Source organism: Marmota marmota, unplaced genomic scaffold (assembly GCF_001458135.2).
Source record: "Marmota marmota marmota unplaced genomic scaffold, marMar, whole genome shotgun sequence".
NCBI classification, from domain to species: Eukaryota; Metazoa; Chordata; class Mammalia; order Rodentia; family Sciuridae; genus Marmota; species Marmota marmota.
In genome coordinates, this window is record NW_026000211.1 from 13880520 (window position 1) to 13899558 (window position 19039).

The 19039-nt window shown below is 36.7% G+C and overlaps 1 protein-coding gene across 5 annotated transcripts in view; it reads right to left on the reverse strand.

The window, feature by feature from the left end:
• The window catches only part of Tenm3 (teneurin transmembrane protein 3), a 2471519-nt gene that overhangs the window by 436432 nt on the left and 2016048 nt on the right, over positions 1 to 19039 (reverse strand). For all 5 annotated transcript variants that reach the window (XM_048791931.1, XM_048791932.1, XM_048791930.1 and 2 more), the window contains exon 10: positions 5379 to 5685. In XM_048791931.1, coding sequence (XP_048647888.1) covers positions 5379 to 5610 — 232 coding nt within the window. In that variant the 5' untranslated portion in view covers positions 5611 to 5685. The remainder of the gene's footprint in view (positions 1 to 5378; positions 5686 to 19039) is intronic.

Sequence of the window (19039 nt, forward strand, 5' to 3'; positions counted from 1 at the left end):
TCTTAATTTTGCTTTCTGGTTTAGATACTTCTACTTTGTCCTTAAAACCATTCATTTGGATTTCAACAATGACCCTTCTCTTCTTCAACTTATTTATGTATTCATTTTGGTACTGGAGATTGAACCTAGGGTCTTATGCATTCTAAGCAAATGCTCTACCACTGAGCTATACCTTCTATTCTATTTTATTTTTAAATTTTAAAATTATGGCTTTTCCCTCCCTCTATTATTTGATTGCCAATGTTGGTTGTGTTGGTGGTGGTTTTTAAATTATTGTTGTTCTTGGTTTTCTGTGAGTGCTCACATTGTAATTATTTAATTTTAGTTCACATTGTCATCTGTCATCTCCACTGCTCATTTTCATTATATGCTTATGGTTCTGTTTGCTTGCATCCTATTCCATTTCTTGCTTGCTGGTTGCCATTAAGCACATTACTTTCCTGAGGTGCCTTAAGAAATAGTGGGAAGTTCTGTTAGACTCTAAGGACAAGCCTTTCTACTACTTGATTTCCATAGCTGGCATTCTCATAATATCAAGAGTGGAGAACTGCATCTTTTAGGTTCCCCCAACTCCTGAGGGGCAAAGAAGCCAACTGCTCCTTTCAGGCAAGATCCAAGGGAGAGGCAGGCCAGTCTCTCTCTCTCTCTCTCTCTCTCTCTCTGGAACCATGAAGTTGCAGTGTTCTTTTCCATCTTTACCCTATTCTGATCTCTCACCAGGCCCTAAGCGAAAACACTTGTATCAGAGTGTTCCTTTAGGACCCTAATAGATTTTCAGCTCCCATTTGCAACCTTGATGACAGTTCAGCTCAGAGGAGATAAGGGGTTGGTTGGGAGATGGGTGAATGAGGCATCAATCAAGCCACCATCAAGCCAGAACCCTGGATAAATATTTACAGGAGAGCCCAAGTTGTTTTAATATTCTTTCTTGAGAAGGGGCACATCTAGAATCTGCAATATTGCATAAAAGATGGGCTAGAACTGGAGATGTAACTCAGTGCTCGAGTATTTGCATACCATGTGTGAGGCTCCTGGTTTACTCCCCAGAATCACACAAAACATAAATAAATAAAGGACTAGGGCTCAGGATGCAGCAGAAGAATCAGGACTTAAGGGACCTACTTTCTTTTGCCTCCCTAACAGAACTCTCCTAAACCATACTTATGCAATGTCATAATGTCAGAATATAAGCCATGTTTGTGGAAGCTGGAGGCTACTGGACACTACGGCTTATGATAAAAATGAAGAAATGCCAAGTCCCAAAGAGAGGAGTTTCTGGAATTGGAACCACACTGTTAGGGAACACCAGTGGTGAGTCACACCTAGCAATCACGGAGTGCCTATTCTTTGTTAATCTGCTTTCCTCTTTCTTCCCTTCCATTCTTTGAAAATGTTTTTTTCTATTTTGATTTCAGTTGTATGTAAACATAGATAGGATGCAATTCTTAAAGTATAAAAACCAACAACCTTTCTCCCCATTGCCAATTTAGAAATTAAGAACAAATGATCTTGGGCTGGGGATGTGGCTCAAGCGGTAGTGCGCTTGCCTGGCATGCGTGCGGCCCGGGTTTGATCCTCAGCACCACATACAAACAAAGATGTTGTGTCTGCCGAAAACTAAAAAATAAATATTAAAAAATTCTCTCTCTCTCTCTTTTTAAAAAAAAATTTAAAAAAAAGAATAAATGATCTTTTCATTGACCATCTTTTCATTTTAAAATCCTGAAATTCACAGCCCCAACACAGATTACTGACTATTAAACAGTTTGAGTTAGGATTGTCTCAAAGTTGGTTTTCTTAGACGTACGGTTTAGTGGAACAAAAATATTCTTTTTTTTCAAACACTATGTCTTTTTAAATTTTGCCCTTATGGCCAATATTCCTTGTTGGAGTTGACAGCATTCTTGTTTGGTCAAGAATACTACAAGCATGTGCAGAGCACAAGAGAGATGAAGCAGAGAAAAAAAATTTTTTCCTTTTATCGCTTTTCCAAAACTGTGGTATGATCTTATGCAGCTGTTTCGTAAGAAATGTGTCTCAGACCTGATGGGATAAATTCTCTTCAAAGATGAATCAAAGAAAATAGTATCCAAGAATGCAAAACACGCCATTGTTACCCTAACCCCATCACACCTACAGAGAGCTCCACAGCTGCTGAGAGAGCAACTATTTCCATCACCCATAAACCACACAAAGAGATTGAAATAGAGAGAGAGAGAAGATCTATGTGAGATCCAGTCAAATTACACATACTGTGAAAATGAAATCATCCCCAGCCTTAGAGTATCTAAATATAACACGTAATTAACAGTAGTCACCTGCCAGTCAGTAAAGCCATAAAAAATGATTAAAATCAAGTTTGATGATAGGCTATAAATTTGGTGGATAAAAATAAAAACACCACATTTCTAGATTTGAATTCTCCATGTAATTGCATTAACAGGGTCTCTGCTCCCTCCAGCTGAAGTGGCATTTCCTTATGTCATTCAAGGAGTAAGGGGACGCAGGACTGACGAGCTCTTTTAAAACTCCATGGGCAAGCTAAATTAGCATGATTCTTTGGAATTGTTTCAGAGATCTTTGGCTACTATTAATATTTTCCATCTTTCATTTTTATTATGTGTATGATGTCAGGAGCTGTCGCAGGAAGCACATTTTGTCAATTAAATAATTAATCCCACAGCATAATAGTCAGTGAGGAAAAATTGACATTTGTCAGGTTCAAAGAAAATGAAAGCCTGGGAGGATTTTTCATTATGCTTGCTTAAAAAAAAAAAAAAACATAATCTGATAGCAGACTCTCCCTATTCATTTCTCTCCTACACCTAGGGCTCTTGCTACAAACACACCCCATAGCAAACCATAGGGAAGGAAAAGAATTTGCAATGCTTCCTCCACCTTCATCCTTACCCACCCCAGTACACACTCAGATTAATTTTATTTCCTATATATGTCTCACATTTGCCCACTTCTCACCATTCACTCTACCACCACTTTAATATGGAATTGAAGAAAAATAACTCCAAGGGGCAATTAGAACACTGAATTGCCTATTTTCTGCACAGAGCTTCAAATCCTGAGCACTAGAGGTAGTCTGGCCTGGGGTCAAGTGCTCACTAGCCAGGGGATCTCCAAGCCTCCTGGGTCTCACTCTGTGGAAGGAGGCTACCAGGAGGACCTAGTTATCAGGTGACTGCACACACAACCCACTCAGTGCCTTGGCACACAGTCAGGCATCAATCAGTTCACCTTAGCCAGAATTAGCAGTATGTTCCACTTATGTTTTCATACATTCTCATTGAGGAGCCTGTCAGTGAATCATGGCACCTTCCAACACTGCACTTCTGCTTTTCCTTTCACTTCTGCTCTTAAACTTCTCACTTCTCCACTGGGCTCCTGACACCAGGCCTCCATCTGCTGCCTCGCTCGCTTTCTCCTCGTTGTGCCCCTTTTCCTTCACTAGTCCCCGGCTTGCAAGGAGCTGAGTAATACTACTATTTGGTCCCCAAGAACGTCGGTTCCAGGGTTTCCACAGATGGTATAGCCAATGTCGTCAACAACAGTCTGCACTGGATTAACGCTGCCTAGGAGGTGAAAATTTCAGTGCGCTATTTTTAACCTGTTTAAGCATCCTCCACTCTGCCAAAACTAAATGCTTGCTTGGGGTGGAGATGAATCTCCTCAATGCATCGCACCACATGTGTTACTTTTTTTCTCCTAATAGTATTCCACGATGTAGCCCCCCAACCAAAACAACAACAACAATAACAAAAACCCCAGGGCACTAAAGAGTTACTTTTATTACAAAATGCAAGTCTTCGTGCTAGGTTCAGATCCTATCCCTGTCTACACTACCTATTTTTTTTTAATTGGTGAATGATGTACACTTATGCTCTATTTCAGCTGAGTAGACAGTGTGAAAGAGAGAAAAAATCAGGTTTAGAATTGGTACAATGAACTGAGTCTCTTGACTTATGATGAGTACATATGTCAAATATGTGTTCTATGTCTCCTCTAAAAATGAATTTAAAATCTTTAGCTATCTTATCCTTTTTCATAAAATTTGATACCAGCAATCAGCAAGGCATGCTTAAAGGGGGGAAAAAATCTCTCTTTAGGGAATCAAATGAATTTTCTTTGGTGTAAACTGATGTGGCTGAGTGAATACTATTGCATCTAGCTAGGGAAGGCTCTTTCCACAATGCAGAAAAGAAACATGGGAAAGTTTTGAACAAACTGTTGCACTATAATTTTTTCTTAAATTTGTTCCTGCCCAATATCAAATTCTTAGTCACACTGTCTGTGAAGTGATTGGAAAAGAATGAATATATTATTTACTATTTAGGTTTGATTTATTTCTTCCCCACTAATTTCCTGATTAGATTAACTAAGAAACAGTAAGTTCTGTGTGAACTGTAATGCATGATTTGAATGTAAAAGGGTTTTGTTTTTATTAGTAGTAATTTTGCCCACATCTCAAGACTGTATTAAATGAACTGTATAACTATGAATGCCTCCCTTAAAATAAACTACTGTCTTGGGCTGGGGTTGTGGCTCGAAGGTAAAGCTCTTGCCTACCATGCATAAGGCACTGGGTTCAATCCTCAGCACCACGTAAAAATAAAATAAAGATATTGTGTCCACTTATAACTAAAAAATATTAAAAAAATAAGCTACTGTCTTAAGCACAAAAATTGGTTAGTTTAGTATTGTGAAGTCAAGATGCAGATGTCATTATCCCAGTGGTAGGATATGGATACAGAAAAAAGGGAATGTAAAAATGTTCAAGAAATGTATGCAAATGATCAAGCCACAGCAGACTATTCTACAGGAAACTAGAATGTTTTCAGGTGTAATCTTAATGTACAAGGTTACCTAAGAGAAAGAAGATGAATCCCTTTGATGGCAGGCTCTTGATAATGTGCAGCCTTGCAAATAGCTGGGCTGGATGGAACATGAGATTATCTTGGGTCATAGTTCTTATTTTCTTGTGAGGGACAGGTAACTTTCCTCTTCCACAGCTCCTGGTTTGCTTGTACTAGTTCTAACTATAAAAGCTATAATCGTGAACACCTTCATTCAAATAAAAAGGAGCCCTACAGACTTGAGTTTCAGGCATATGTGCACAAAATTTGGCCATGCTTAGAACCATAAACTTTACATGTGAATGTGGTACTGTGGAATACCCTGTGCATTGGAGCCAGTGTACCCACAGGTGCCTTTCTACCTCTAATCTGGAATACGGTGCGATCATCTAGCATCTCAGCATAAGAACTAGTCGGACATGAAAATTGTAAAAATGATCATGTCCCCTTCTGGGAAAAACATGGCACCTACAAGTTAGCAACATGCCTCATCCTGCTAGAACCATTACCTACCTTGTCTAGAATACTCATCTGCTTCTCTGTGAACCAAATCCTTTACTCTGTTTCCGTAAAGCAGCCGTGAAGAATCATGATCAAAAGCTTTCAAGGTTTCACTGGAACTATAAGACTTCTGCGTAGGGACCCTACACTCCTCATTGTCTGCAGAGGAATTTGTATACCGCCGTTCTTTTTCCCGTCTGCTCTTGGTGAGGGAGCAATAAGGCCTACGTTCTTTCACATCCATACTTCATTCCTTCTGTGTGCACATCGGTCCTGCTTGTTACAAACTGTGCTCAGAGTTCCATTCTCACTGGCCTCTCTGTAAAGATAAAAGGTTGGCATGATATCAGCATAATATTCATCTAAAACCTGACTATGCTCTATCCTTCTCAGTGTGGAGGGTGGTGGAAAAACAACCATCTTGCCTATCTAGGATCTTGCTTTCAACAATAAATTAGTTATTTGTAAGGTGGTTGTAAATATTCTGTAACACCAAGAGGTGAGGCACTTTCTGTTAATGAGAGCTATGAGTGTTGGTTTAAGCTACTATATCTGAATTTTCACATTAATACCAAAAAAAAAAAAAAAAAAAAAAAAAACCCAGCTCAAGCTTAAATTTCACTACAGAAGCCAGCTTAAAATTGGCTTCAAAGGTTGGTTAAATTTTCCACAATGGAAAAGTTTCCTCTCGAAGCATTTTCACCATTCACAAATTAATTCCTTTTCTTACAAAAAGTTAATACTACTTTTTCTCAAATATTTTGGTTTTGTTTAAAGAGCAGGAGTAAAGAGGGAGCTTCTTACAACCGAAACTTCTTCAAAAGCTTTGCACATTTTATCATTTTTTACGAAGACTTTTCCTTCCGAGGGCACAATTTTCATGTTTTAAGGACTGAAATGTCTTGATTTGTGGAAAAAGCTGTTCGGCCTCTCATACCCGCTTCCTTAAAATGCATTTTCCTCTCTAGCAAATGAATTTAATCAGCACTACCCTGATATTTAAGGCAATTCAAGTGGCTAATTTGATGGGGGTAGCTCCCAAAACTGCCAGTAGCAAGAATAACTTAGAAGGAGCAAGGCAAATCGTGTTTCTTTGCTCAGCAACTCTTTTTCTTGAATTTGCTGAACTAACAGTGGAAAGGGCAAGTAGGCTCTGTTGAGCTAGATCTGGGGTCTGGAAGAGGGAGAGTTAGTTGCCCAGGGCTAATCCGAATTTTAAATGATCCACTTTTGTCTTTATTCTTTCTCATTTTGTCCTTCCTTTTAATCTGAATGTCCCTGAGGGCTTTGACTTCAGCCCTCAGTGTTGTTCCCCCCACCCCAATCCTACTTTCCTAAATTTGCTTTGTATTTTGAATGATTCTATAATCAACTTGAAATAAAAAGATTTCCGGCTGGCCCCAGGTCTTCTCTTTGGTTTGCCATCCTTAAGGCTGTAACTTCCATTTAGATATTTTCTTCCATGCAGCGTCCCTCTCCTGAAGAGTCTGTCTCCCTTTCTTCACCATTTGCTATGCTTAGACACACCACACAGCTCTTTAATGTGCTTCCAACTTGGAGTCTTGTAACTGCCTCTAATTCTCCCAGGTGGACTCAGTTTAATTGAAGTTGTCAACAACTCTTGATTTTTCCTGCTTAACATTACAATTCCTGTACTTCTCACGTTTGGACTTTTGCTTTCTGTCCAGCTACAAAGAGAGTGGCAAAGATCTCTGGGTTGGAATGACCAGTATTTCAGAGCCTTTGCTTGGAAAGGTTTTGACTGCTCCTCCATACCACCTATTTAGCCAAATTATAGCCTCACCCACAAACCACCCAAATTGCCAACAAAGGGTTCCTTCAAGTGGGGCTCCATGTTTCTCTGCTATTGAATTAAACTGGACTGTTCAAAGTAATTGGTAATATTTGTAGTTTGGTATTGAACTGTACCTTGATTTCTCTTTTTCTTCTTTTCCATGAATCCAATTTTTTTTTAAATGAATTGTTTTCATTGACTCCTTATGATTTACTATTCCATTATTCTTTTACAAATTCTTCTAATAACTGTTCATAGAAATGGTATTTCCTTTAATGTTGCTTTCCTTTCAGTTTAGGATGATAAATAATTTTAAGGTATGTGATAGAAACTATTTTTGTACAATGGGATTGAAACAACAAATCAACTCATTCTTTTTATTGCAATAACTAGAGTTTACTTTAGATGAACATTTACAGAATGACTACCACAAGTTGGGCCAGTTCTGGGTACCAAGGACACAGAAGAGAATAAAATGATGTTCTGCACTCATGGATCATACATTTTAGTCAGAAAATCTAAAATCAGGACCATTTTCCACAATAGTGTTTTCAATAAAAATCACAGGTGGCTATAGTTTTATTTATAATCTATTTTTTTTTATATCAGGGATTGAATCCAGGGACACGTTACCACTGAGCCACATCCCTGGCCCTTTTTATGTTTTATTTAGAAACAGGGTCTCCCTAAGTTGCTGAGACTAGCTTTGAACTCCTGATCCTCCTGCCTCAGCCTTTCAAGCTGTTGCTATTACAGGCGTGCACCACTGCACCTGGCAAGTGGCCATAGTTTTAGACCAGTCTCCTGCATTGGGTTCCACAGACCAGACTAAAAATCAAAATGGAGTCAACCAGGCTGGGGTTCCATGTCACAAACAGGACCTGATAACAGTGACCTGACTTTCCTGAACTTCCAAGAAAGAGATAATAACCAAGTTTTCTAAACAGACCAGTTTAATCCACTTGGTAATAATGATCCCTTTGCTTTAATCTTACCAAAAAATAACCCAAGATTACCTGATATTGACCAGTCATTTTTTTTTTTTTCATTTTTCTATGTCCCTCTCCTTGCCTCATAAGGAAAGTAACTTTGAAATGACTGGTTCACATTTTGTTCTTTGTTTCTGCTTTCACTATCCATAAAAGTAACCCCTTTCATTCAGGCCATTGAAACACTGGTTCTGTTTTAGGCAATGAAGTGTTGCAGGATTCTAGAATGTTAAAATAAAGCCAAGTAAGATCTTTAAACTAAATGTTGTCATTTTGTCTCTTGACAGATTGAACAAAAATGTCTGAGTCCAACAAAAATTTTGTTTCCAAAATAGTCTTGATCTCTTCAGAAAGGCCACATAGACCCTCAAAAGTAACTGATCATCAAAAAGCCTTCTAAATGACCAGAAAAATATAATTCAAGCATTCTCAGTAACAGAGATTTGAGATTCAAAATCATTACAGAACTTTCATTTTGTGCCCTAAGTTGACATCTATTTTAAAATAAATGTTGCTAATGATTGGATCAGAAAACCATGTCCCAAAATATGGTGCTTTGGTATGCTGAGTAATTTGCTTTTGAATGTAACAAGAATTCTCTTTACTGTACAATTTTCATTGATACAATTTTATACTCTTTCAAATTGGATAATAATGGTATTCTTTAAAAAGTAATATGAAGTATACCATCACAATTAAAGATACAACTTTGTGGTTATGTTACCAAATGTTACAAACCAATATTATATGTTAATAAATTAGCAATAAAAAGATAAGTTTGTGTATTTTTAGGGTTTTGTTGTTGTTGTTGTTGTTATTGTTGTTTCCTTTTGGTGGGGTGGTACTGGGGCCTTGGAACTACATTCAAAACTCAAGAAGATAATTTTAGGTACTCTTGAACTTTATAGACCATCTCTACCATCAAATATCTGAGTTTGCTTTATTTGTGAAGCAATTTAAAGTACCATAATAAAGCAAGATATGATACACTGTCAGAGACAGAGGCAATTTGATCTTAGACACTCCAAACAATAAAAAGTCCTTTGTATTTCTCTGATTCCATTTTTGTACATAGTTCAAACTCTTCAAGGATTCAATCTACTCTGTGGCATTTGTAACTAGTGATATGTTTCTGATGGAAGTCAATGAGCTCAACATGACTTCAAAAGGCAGTTTTCTATGTTATCTCCTCCACTCAATGCTGAAGATGAGAAGGCTAAGAAGTGCAGCTGCTAAAGGAGTGCTAAATAGTTGAAACACTTTGATGGTGACTACACAGTCCTACACAAGGAAGAAGGTCACTGTGCATATATTCCTCATTAAGAACTCAATGAATAGGACATGAGTCGCATCAGTAGGCAAAGCCTTTGAGAAAGAAAGAAAAATACGAGAAAGAAAATTTGATCAAAATCTTTTGATTGAACTGGCAAGTATACAACAATATTAAACTGATTTGGTTAATTTTCATTAATTCATTGAAAAACAACCCAGGTACTAATCATAATACTCCTCTGGAAATCACTGCTAGTCCTAAAGCAAATTGTATTACTTAGTTAATTGTTTTGCTTTAATATAGATGGTCTCATTTGGGGAGAGTTTGACTTGATTTTTCAAGGGTATGATGGTATGAAAGCAATATACACGCAGTATAAACTATACTTTGAATTTTGATCTTTTTCTAGGCTAGTGACCTATAACACAATACTCTCTGGGGAGGCTGGACAGTGGCAGTGAACCACAGCTCCCAGTCAGCCATGCAACACAAAGGTAAACAACTGATACTCTATAGTGTATTTTGCTGCTAAGCTAAGGTGTTTGGAAGGCTTGGTGTATTAAGCATATTTTGACTTAAAACATTTTCAGTTTACAATGGGTTTATCAGAACATAACCCCATCCTAAGTTGAGAGGCACCTATACTCTGAAAAGTATTTGACTTTTCAAATGAGTAGGCAGTTCCTGATTTATGGACACTAACAGAGGGTGACCATGTCCTATATTTCAGATATATTACTTGTCCAGAAAACTGAACATTATTACCTTTTTGCATGTTCCTAATTCCAAAGAAATATTTTTAAATTGTATCTTTAGAAAGTAATCTGATTTTAATTAGAGTATGTACACCTCTTTAAAACCCTTGATGTCAGTGATTATAATTTTTCAGGTCTATAAGAAGTATCCTTAAACTAAACTGTGGTTCTAAAATGACACGAACTGAAATAAAAACATATACACAAACCCAAAAGATTAAACAGCCTATTGGTCAAACTCATTCAGGATTCCATTGTTATTTATTTTCTGTAAGAATTACAAATATTACGAAAATGCAACCTTTAATATCTTTCTACATAGATTGTCCCTCTGTCTTTACTATAGTTGGAAAACTCACCCAAAAGAATAAGTAGACTTCAGACAAACACTAATGTATCCTCCCACATTTCAGAATAAAGATTTAAATTAAGTTTTTTTGTACACAATTCCAAATTTTTGTCTTTTGTTACAATTCATATTTCCCTAATAAGGTAGTATTTATAAATTATTACTAGTTGTGTTAGTCAAACAGTAAATACAATTTTGCATACCATAAGAATTTTCCTTTATTGAATAGCTAGATTAATACCAACTGAACACAAGAGGAAATCAGTTGCTATTATTCATTTTAGAGGAAATCAAAGAGTTGAAATAAGAACACAAATAAAATCATATTATGGTAACTTGTTCCAGTAATGCTAACTTCAAGTTTAACTAGAATTTGAACTTACAGATTCAAAAAACAGAGTGAAAGAGACTATAAGTATCATGTTTGTGGTTCAAAGTTAAAACATGAATAGTATTGTTAAAGGAAGATGAAAGAAAGGTGAGTCTGTAGATAGATGTTGTTGAGGAGATACAGGTATGGAGAAAAATAAATAAAACATCACCAGTAGTAGTGGTTGAAAAGGAGAAAATGAGTCAAGTTGCTTTCTTTAAACATGACAGGTCATAGAGAGAATATTCAATAGTAATGAGAAGTAAGAAATCGTCTTCTGCTTCCAGCAAAGATGGAGTAACAAGAACTAGATTTATTCTCCTGTCTAAAGTAACAACAACAACAAAAATCTGAAATAATAGTTTTCAATCCATTGATATCAGCAGTGAAGGCTAGTGAGCCCAGAGACATGGGAAACAAACCTGGGGGACCCCTGACTCACTGCCTTGACAATTTCCAGACTATAGCACTGGAAGGAGGAAACCCAGGGAGAGCCCTAACCTAGCAGACTTCCTAAATTAAAGAGATAGAAGTGAGTCCACGGGAACAGGTCATTAGAATTTGCAGGACAAAGTGTTGGGGAAAAAAGACACACATAGAAAAAGAACCCTAGGCATCTGCAGAGGGCTTGTCTTGAGTATTCAGCAGATATTCAGCACATGTGTGTGAATTGGCCAGAGAAAGAATTATCTGGAAGGAGGATTGCAAGTTTTCCAAACCTCAGTACTACAGACTCTTTGGAGAAAAAAAATTTATTTTTGTGAGGGTCTCTCTTATACTACAACGTTTATCAGTATTTGTAGCCTCTATCCACAGGATGCCAGCAGTTCCCCCAATTATGACAATCAAACATGTTTCTAGACATTACCAAATATTCCTGGGAGCAAAATGGTCCCCCTTAAGAGCATTAAATTACAGGTAGTGTATCCAAGGTTCATATAAGAATAGTGTTTGTTCTCACCAGCCAAATTAGAAAAGCCTCATAATTTATTGGGCAATCCCACTCAAGAAGATCTTGCCTATTATGGGGAATATTTACCATCAGACTAATCACTGGACCATGTAACAAATCTTAAAAGCAAGACCAGAAAGGATCAAACCATTTGCAAATTGCTTAAATAACTGCCTCATTAAAAAAAAAAAAAAAAGAAAAAAAGAAAAAAGAAAAGAAAACTCAAGAGTCTGTCATTCATTGATAGATTATCAGGCATGTAATGAAGCAGGAAAACAAGAGAAAAAGAATCAATTAATTGAAACTGACCCAGAACTGATGTGGATGTTACAATTAATAGACAAGAACGTGAATTTTAACTGTGTTCCATATGCTTGAAAAATTAAATACAGACTTGCAATATATATATATAAAAAAAGACTCACATCAAGTTTCTGGAAGAAAACTACGGAGTCTGAAATGAAAAATACAATGGATGGTATTGATGGCAGATTAGATATTGCAGGAGAAAAGAGTAGTGAACTCAAAGAGTAGTCCCTACACAAAATAAAGCCCAGAAAAAGATAATGGGTAGATAACTAAATAAATCACCAGTGAGACAGATAGAGGACTCTAAGAGGCTAATATAGATGTAATCAGAATCCCCAAAGAAGAAGACAGACAGTAGTGAAAAGAAACTACATGAAGAAGAAATAACTGAATGGGCTGGGGATGTGGCTCAGGTGGTAGCGCACTCACCTGGCATGCGTGCGGCCCGGGTTCGATCCTCAGCACCACATACAAACAAATGTTGTGTCCGCTGAAAACTAAAAAATAAATATTAAAATTCTCTCTCTCTCTCTTTCTCTTTAAAAAAAAAAGAAGAAATAACTGAAAAAAAATTTCAAATTTGGTGAATACTATAAACCCAAAGCTATTAGAAGCCTAATAAAACAAGAAATGTAAGAAAACTCTACCAAACCATCTGATTTTGTGTTAATATTGTTCAAAATCAGTAATGAGAAGATAATCTTAAAGCAGACACAGAAAAAGGCAGGTCCCATAGAGCTTCTCAATGAAAATAAAATACACAAAAAGACTTTAGAGAAACTTCTTTAAAATACTGAAAGTAAAAAGAACTGTCAGCAAGAATTCTGCACCCAATCAAAATACCTCTCAAGAACTAAGGTGAATTAAACCCTTTTTCAGACATACAGAAGCTAACCCATCAGCAGACTTGCACAACAGTGACAACAACAAATGTAAAGTAAGCCCTTTGGCAAACAGAAAGTGACATCATTTTGTAATGTGGGTCTGTTCAAGGAATGAACAGCACTTGAAAATGGCAAGTGCATGGCTAAATATTTAAGATAGTTTTTCTTAACCAAATCTTAAAAGAGGATCATTTAAACAAAAACCATAGCAATGTATGGTAGGGTTTGAAACATGTGAGTAAGGAAAATGTATTGCAAGAGTAAATAAAGGAGGGAAATAAATACAGGTGGGAAGGGGAGAAACAAGTAACCTTTGTAAGGTTTGTATACTGCTTGAGAAGTGACATAATATCACTTCAAGGTAAACAGTGCTATATTAAAGAGGTATACTTCAAACTTATGGTAAGAATGAAAATAACAAAACAAATCACAATTAGTAAGCCAAAAGGCATAATGGAATAAAAAGAAACATAAAAATATTCAATTTTAATCAAAAGAAGGCAGAAAAGAGGAACAAAAAATATATGGGACAAATAAAAAACAAATAGCCAAATGATAGGCATAAATCTAACCAAGTCAATAATGACATGAAATGCAAATGTCCTAAACATCCCCCAAAATCCAGATATTTTTACATTGGATTAAAAAAATACATTGTAAAACTCAGATATTTTACATTGAATCAAATCTCATGCTGCTTCCAGCAAACATACTTAAATATAAAGACAGAAATGGGTCAAAAGTAAATGGGGATGGGAGATGTGAAACCGAAACAATATCAATAATCACACTAAATATAAATTGCACAGATGAATGACATGGCAGAAATTGTCAGACTGGATGGGAAAGTGAATCAAGGCCAGAAGGAGGAGCACTCTGCAGTAATGCATGTGTGGACATAGGTGTACACATGGCAAATTGAGATCATTAATTTCTTTACTTATATTTTTTATCACACACATAGAATACCTACCTACCACCTGTCAGTCATGGTGAGAAGCACTGGGAATGGAAAAATAAACAAGGCATAGTCCCTTTCAGATTGAAAGAGGAAAGAGAATGTAGAGAATTAGTGACACAAGAAAACATATAATTAAAACTGTACAAATGCTGCATGAAACAATCACGTCACTAAGATAAAAGATGTAATCTAATTGATAATTAGGGCCAAAAGAAGACTTCTCCAGAACAAAATACGTTTAAGGCAAGACTCATAGCTAATATGCTTTAGCCTGATTACCAGTATATATGTCACAGGCAAGGGGTTGCCAACAGAACAGGCCAAGCTGAGAGAATAACATGCCCCAAAGTACTCAGAGCTCAGTGGTAAAGAGAGTGTGTATGTGAGGCCAGCAGTACACAAATACAAAACAGCAACCAAAACAACAAAGAAACACTCTGAGGTTGGGAAGAACATGGCAGACAAATGCTGATGGGGCATAGTATATAGGAAGAAAGGAGGAGGCATGAGATGAGTCCAGAGTGATCTAAAAGGTGAGATGCAGAATTTACAGAAGAGGTTAAACAGCTCCATCCATGGTTCACCAGTATTGGACCGCTACTAGAGAATTGTAAGCAAGAGCGTAACCAGGTTTTCAGTTTAGAAAGATCTCTCTAGCAGAAATGTGAAGAATTAGGAATAGTGGTTTGGAGCAAAAGTAGGAAAACTTGTTGACAGATTTTTGCAGATGTCCAGGCAAGAGACGGAGTTTAGACTAGGAAGCATGAAATGGCAGCAGAGATTTAGAGAAGGGACTAGATTAGAGAGAACATTTGAGGTGGCATCAGCACAACTGTGATGGTGTTGGTGTTATGGTTTAGATATGAGGAATCCCCCAAAAGCCCAAGTGCAAGACAATGTAAGAATATTCAGAGGTGAAATGATCAGATTAGGAAAGTCTTAACTTAATCAGTGGATTAATGTGCTGATATGGATTACTGAGTGGTAACTATAGGCAGATAGGGTGTGGTGGAGGTGATAGGTCACTGGAGGTGTGACTCTGGGGTCTATATTTTGTCCCTGGTGAGCAGTTCTCTCTCTCTGCTTCCTGGGTTCCATGTCCAAAACTACTTCTCTCGGCCATGTCCTTCTGACATGATGGTCTGTTTCTGTTGGGGCCCAGAGCTATGAAGTCAAATGTCTATGGACTGAGACCTCTGAAACCATGAGTCAAGATAAGATTTTCCTCCTATATATTATTCTTTTTAAGTCTTTTGGTCACAGCTCACTAAAACACAAGGGTTGAAATATGAGTAAGGAAAAAGAAAGAGCTGAGACTGACACCAGGTTTCTGGATAAAGCAGCTGGGCACAAGAAGTCTCCTCCTGAGACAGAACAGGAGGCCATCCTCTAGACACTGTTTAATACACACTTCCAATTTTTGCGTTTTCTTTTATTGAAAACATATATGAAGCAGGTAATACTTGTTCCTTATACAAACTAAAAAATAAACAACAAAAAAATTGCCCTCTTAACATTTTGGTGCTTACCTTTTCAGACATTTTCTGTGTGTGTGGTGTGTGTGTGTGTGTGTGTGTGTGTACGTGTATTATATATATGTATATATAATATGAATAATCTTGTACCCTCCTTTTGCTTACTATATTAATATTTTCAGGCAAAAGATATTTATGTTTTTATTTTAAAAATAAAAAAGGACATTGTTTTAAAACTCAAAACTATTCTTCATGTTTTGTCATGAAGACAGCAAATATGTAAACTTAGATAATAAAATAAATAGGAACAGCGTACTAAAATAGCTACTGAATAAATGTGAATACTGGAAATTTTTTAATTGGAAAATATATAGAACAGCGCCTTAGGCGATAAGAAAAGTAGCTTAAATCTCATCAAATCATTAAAAATTCTTTCAAAAATATTTATATGGGAAGGAAACAGAAACTGAAAATGATCAAAAAAGAAAAAAAGGACAATGAGGTTTGTTTACTCAGTAATGTAAAATGGGAATATATTCGATACTCTAAAAACAAAATAATTCACCTGCAAGGTTTGAAGTTAAAAGTGATTTATTTTTCTGATAAAAATTATAAACATATTTAATAGATAATATATCAATACAGTTAGGTAGTCCATGACTGCAAAGGCATGAATAAATACTGGAAGGTCATAATCTCTATACTTAGAATAGATGGGAAAGGCAATCAAGAATCCAATACAGCTGAGTCAAATGGAGATTTCCTAGACTGCAAACCTTTAAGGTAAAGTGTAAATAATATTTCTCAAATTGTCTGCTTTCCTGGACCAACCCAATATCCATCATATCTACTTAAACATTTCTGTGATGGTTTAAAGCAATACCCTGGATATAGAGGCCACCAATTTCTTCACTTGTGCTTCAGCAAGAGCCAGGTCTTTGAAAATTCTGACAGTAATAACATCTGGTTCAGAAGGAAAAGCAAGGAACACAATTATGTGTCATGTGGATGATACTGTGCTGTTTAAATGACCTCAAATACATACTAGCTAGTTGGGCGTGGAAGTGCACATCTGTAATCCCAACTACTTTGGAGGCTGAAGCAGGAGAATTGCTAAGTTCAAGGTCAGCCAGGGCAATTTAGTGAGACCTGTCTCAAAATAAAAAAAAACAAAGAGGGCTTCATATATAGCTCAGTGCTTGCCTAACATGTTCTAGGCCCTGGGTTCAATACTCAGTACTGCAAAATAAAGAATGAATGAATGAATGAATGAATGAATAAATAAATAAATGACACTAAATAAAAATACAACAAAATAGACACCATTGATTTCACTCCAGACATATTGTTTTAATTGAGTGAGGTTCTTCTATTTTCAACCAAACATTCACATCTTGGTGGACATGCCAGCCACAATCAAATACCCAATGACAATAATAACTTCCATTTAGTCATGTTAGGTATTTTACACATAGAATTTCTATCCCTAACAAAAACACAGGAATTTTGAGTTATTTTCCAATTGTACGGATGAGGAAATATAAGAACTAATAACACCTCTCAAATCACACAATTAGTAGTGGCTAGATTGGGGTTCATACTCCTGCATGGTGCTCTTCCATTTATTTCTTTGCAGTTGCCACACTATACAACCTGTGTAGCATCAGTTCCCATTCAAACCTTTAGTTGTAATCAGAGAAAAATAAGGAAGTTTGTTGGATGGTTTGAAAAACAACTACAGTCTGCTATATCATAAGTGACTAAAAGACAGGTATTACTGACCTGGTGACAGCTGGCAAGGCTGTGTACAACTGGGGCAGCTTCTTAAAATGAAGAGCTAATATTATTTCCCTAAGTGCTGGGCATCTTCTTCTCTTTAAGAGGAGACATAAAAGCTCCTTGATGAATTATTAATTTCAATCTTGATTATTTATTGAATGCTTAAAATATGTCAGGTGCTTTACATATATGACCTCATTTAATCCTCACAACAACCTTGCCAAGTAAGAATTATAAACTCCATTTTCATGTAAGAGAATTAAGGATCAGAGAGATTAAGTGGCTTGTCCAAGGTCAGAGTCAGAAAGTAGCTGAGCAAAATTTGAACACACTTCAGTTTAATTTCCAATCTCTATTCTGTCGTTTTTTGTGTTTTTTTTACATTATTACATCTTTATTTTTTTATTTTTTTTTGATATTTATTTTTTAGTTGTAGTTGGACACAATACCTTTATTTCACTTATTTATTTTTATGTGGTGCTGAGGATCAAACCCAGGGTCTCGCACATGTGAGGCAAGCGCTCTACCACTGAGCCACAACCCCAGCCCTATACCTTTATTTTATTTATTCATTTTTATGTGGTGCCAAGGATTAAACCCAGTGCCTTGCACTGCCAAGCAAGCGCTCCACCACTGAACCACAACCACAGCCCCCCAGTCTCTATTCTTAACCACTGGACTACACTTTTGAATCTTAGAACAAAAAGGAGATTTAAACTATAAAAAACACCAGCACCACCACCATCAACAACAACAAACTGCAAAATACAGAGAGAGAGAGAGAGAGAGAGAGAGAGAGAGAGAAATGACAAAAAAGAATTTAACAAACTGTGTCAGAATGTCAACAGATCCAGTATTAACAGCCAATGAAGGCTGTCATATTGAAAATACCATCATAATTAAATTTGCAGAGATGCCAGTACCCAGGAGGCAAAAATAAAAACCATGTAAAATTCAACTGAAAAATAAGAAGAATATAAAATTTAAGACCAAGAAGATAGAATAATGCTAGAAAGTTGCTTCTTCAGGGAAAAGACAATTAGGGGGAACAAAAAATAATACTTGTGAAATGTGTGTCATAGGGAGACATGGTCACAGTTACCTCGATTTGTCTTCACTCCATGGGATTTAGGCACCAAAGGGGAGAAGCTCTCCCACATCAGAGCCGTCATGGTTTACTGAATTATTTTTGTATGCCCTGCATTTCCCTACATAAACAGTCCTCCCCAACACTGGGCTTAAGGGGTTCATGTGGAGCCAACCCCAATTCTAGGGCCCAGGAACTGCCTGCACAGAATTTCTGACTTGTTTGGGAATGCCCATGTGACCTAATTCAGGCCTGGAAGGTCAGTCCCAGGACATCTGATAAAATGATTGGAAATGAGCCTACTCTTTTCATTGGCATTGCTAATCTGGGAAGTTGTAAACTTGGCATTGCTTATGTTTTTGGAGGAAGGCTGTCTGCCATTGAAGTCTACGGAGAAGAAACAGACCTGAGACAGAGAGAAACACAATTCAGAAACAATTAAGTTCTTACCCTGAATTTTTCAACAACAAAAAAAATCTAAAAAACTGGGGAGGGAAATAAAGCACAAGTTTTTGTTGAGGCAAACCTGAAGTCTAGCTCCTCTACTGACAATTCATGTGATATGTGAACTTGGACAGGGTACTAGAACTCTCTGAAGCTTATTTAATTCTCTGAAAGGCATATGATGACATATATATATATATATATATATATATACACACACACACACACACACACACACACACACACATACA